General features: G+C 58.0%; 1 protein-coding gene across 1 annotated transcript in view; it reads left to right on the plus strand.

Annotated features, from left to right (window-relative positions):
- The first annotated feature begins 95 nt into the window (after positions 1–95).
- RILPL1 (Rab interacting lysosomal protein like 1) overlaps positions 96–1635 on the plus strand; it is a 28057-nt gene continuing 26517 nt past the window's right edge. Inside the window, exons 1-2 of the mRNA XM_008050838.1 lie at positions 96–212; positions 1109–1330. Of these exons, the coding sequence (XP_008049029.1) occupies positions 96–212; positions 1109–1330 (339 nt within the window). The remainder of the gene's footprint in view (positions 213–1108; positions 1331–1635) is intronic.

The following is a 1635-nucleotide window of genomic DNA, read 5'->3' on the forward strand; positions in this document are numbered from 1 at the left end:
GGGGGCGTGGCACTAAGCCCCCAGGTTCATCCTCAGCGGGAGGCCTCTGTGTGATCCCAGCCAGTCACCTGCTGGTCCCTCCTGCTCCTCCAGGCATGTCAGAGCGGGAGCGCCAGGTCATGAAGAAGCTGAAGGAGGTGGTGGACAAGCAGCGCGACGAGATCCGCGCCAAGGACAGGGAGCTGGGCCTGAAGAATGAGGACGTGGAGGCCGTGAGTGGCAAGCCCCCTGCCCGGCACCACCTCCGGCCAGCAGGGCCAGCAGGAGGCCGGTCTCCCCGTCACTCCCGTCCTCAGGGCATGGTGGGGTAGGCAGGACCCTCGGCCCAGTCTTTACTGGAAGAACCAGAGGGAACGTGGCACTGCGTGGTGACTGGGTCCCTTCACCCCCAGGGGAGATCCCGAGGCCCCATCAGCCTTTGCTCTGACCCTAGGGCCTCTTCCAGTCCCCACACCCTACCCCCTGCATGGCCCTCTGTAAGCAGACGTAGCAGGGTCCAGGCTGCTCCAGGAGCTCAGACAGCAACTCTGCCTGAGTTGGAGAAAGACACCCCTTTCTCAAAAGCAGGCTACTTCTATCTATTGGGAAATTGTCATCATAGGTTAATTCTACCAAGACTCTTACCCTTCCATCTGCCATAAAAGAATCATAATAGCCGGGCTCAGTGGCTCAGCCTGTAATCCCGTGCCTTTGGGAGGCTGAGGTGAGTGGATTGCTTGAGCCCGCAGGTTCGAGACCCACCTGGGCAGTGAGATCTCATCTCTATAATAAATAAAAAAATCAGCCGGGCATGGTAGCGCCTGCCTGTAATTCCGGCTACTTGGAAGGCTGAGGCGGAAGGATCGCCAGAGCCCAGCAGGTCGAGGCTGCGGTGGCTGGGAGCGGCCACTGCACTCCAGTCTGGGTGACAGAGCGAGACTCCAACTCAAAAAAAAAAAAAGTGTCATAGTAAATACATGAACTGCTCATCTTGGTGTCAAAGGTTGTAAGAATATGAACAAATTTCAAAGAGAGATATCTACAGTGCGACTGGCACACTGTAGTTGACTTGCCCTTGTGCGGTGCACAACCTGAGCAGCCCCACTCACTGGCCTCCCTCTTCCTACAGCTGCAGCAGCAGCAGACACGGCTGATGAAGATCAACCATGACCTTCGGCACCGGGTCACAGTGGTAGAGGCCCAGGGGAAGGCCCTGATCGAACAGAAGGTGGAGCTGGAGGCAGATTTGCAGACCAAGGAGCAGGAGATGGGCAGCCTGCGGGTGGAGCTTGGGAAGCTGCGAGAGAGGCTGCAGGGCGAGCCCAGCCAGAATGGGGAAGAGGAGGCTGAGGTGAGTGGGGAGCTGGGTGTGGAGGCCGGAGGGAGCTGGGAGTGGAGGCCAGAGGGGAGGGTGAGTTGCAGCCGGCTTGAGGCAGGCTGCTTGCCTGGTATTCCTCATTATGAAGAAAATGGAGGACTGGGCTTGGTGGTTCAGCCTGTAATCCCAGCACTTTGGGAAGCTGAGGTGAGTGGATTGCCTGAGCCCGCGGGTTCGAGACTAGTCCTGTCAATTTAGGGAGACCTCGTCTCTACAATAAAAAAAAAGCCGGGCTCGGTGGCTCAGCCTGTAATCCCACACCTTTGGGAGGCTGAGGT

The sequence above is a fragment of the Carlito syrichta genome, unplaced genomic scaffold (assembly GCF_000164805.1).
Source record: "Carlito syrichta isolate Samal-C Ts95f unplaced genomic scaffold, Tarsius_syrichta-2.0.1 Scaffold153821, whole genome shotgun sequence".
Taxonomy (NCBI): domain Eukaryota; kingdom Metazoa; phylum Chordata; class Mammalia; order Primates; family Tarsiidae; genus Carlito; species Carlito syrichta.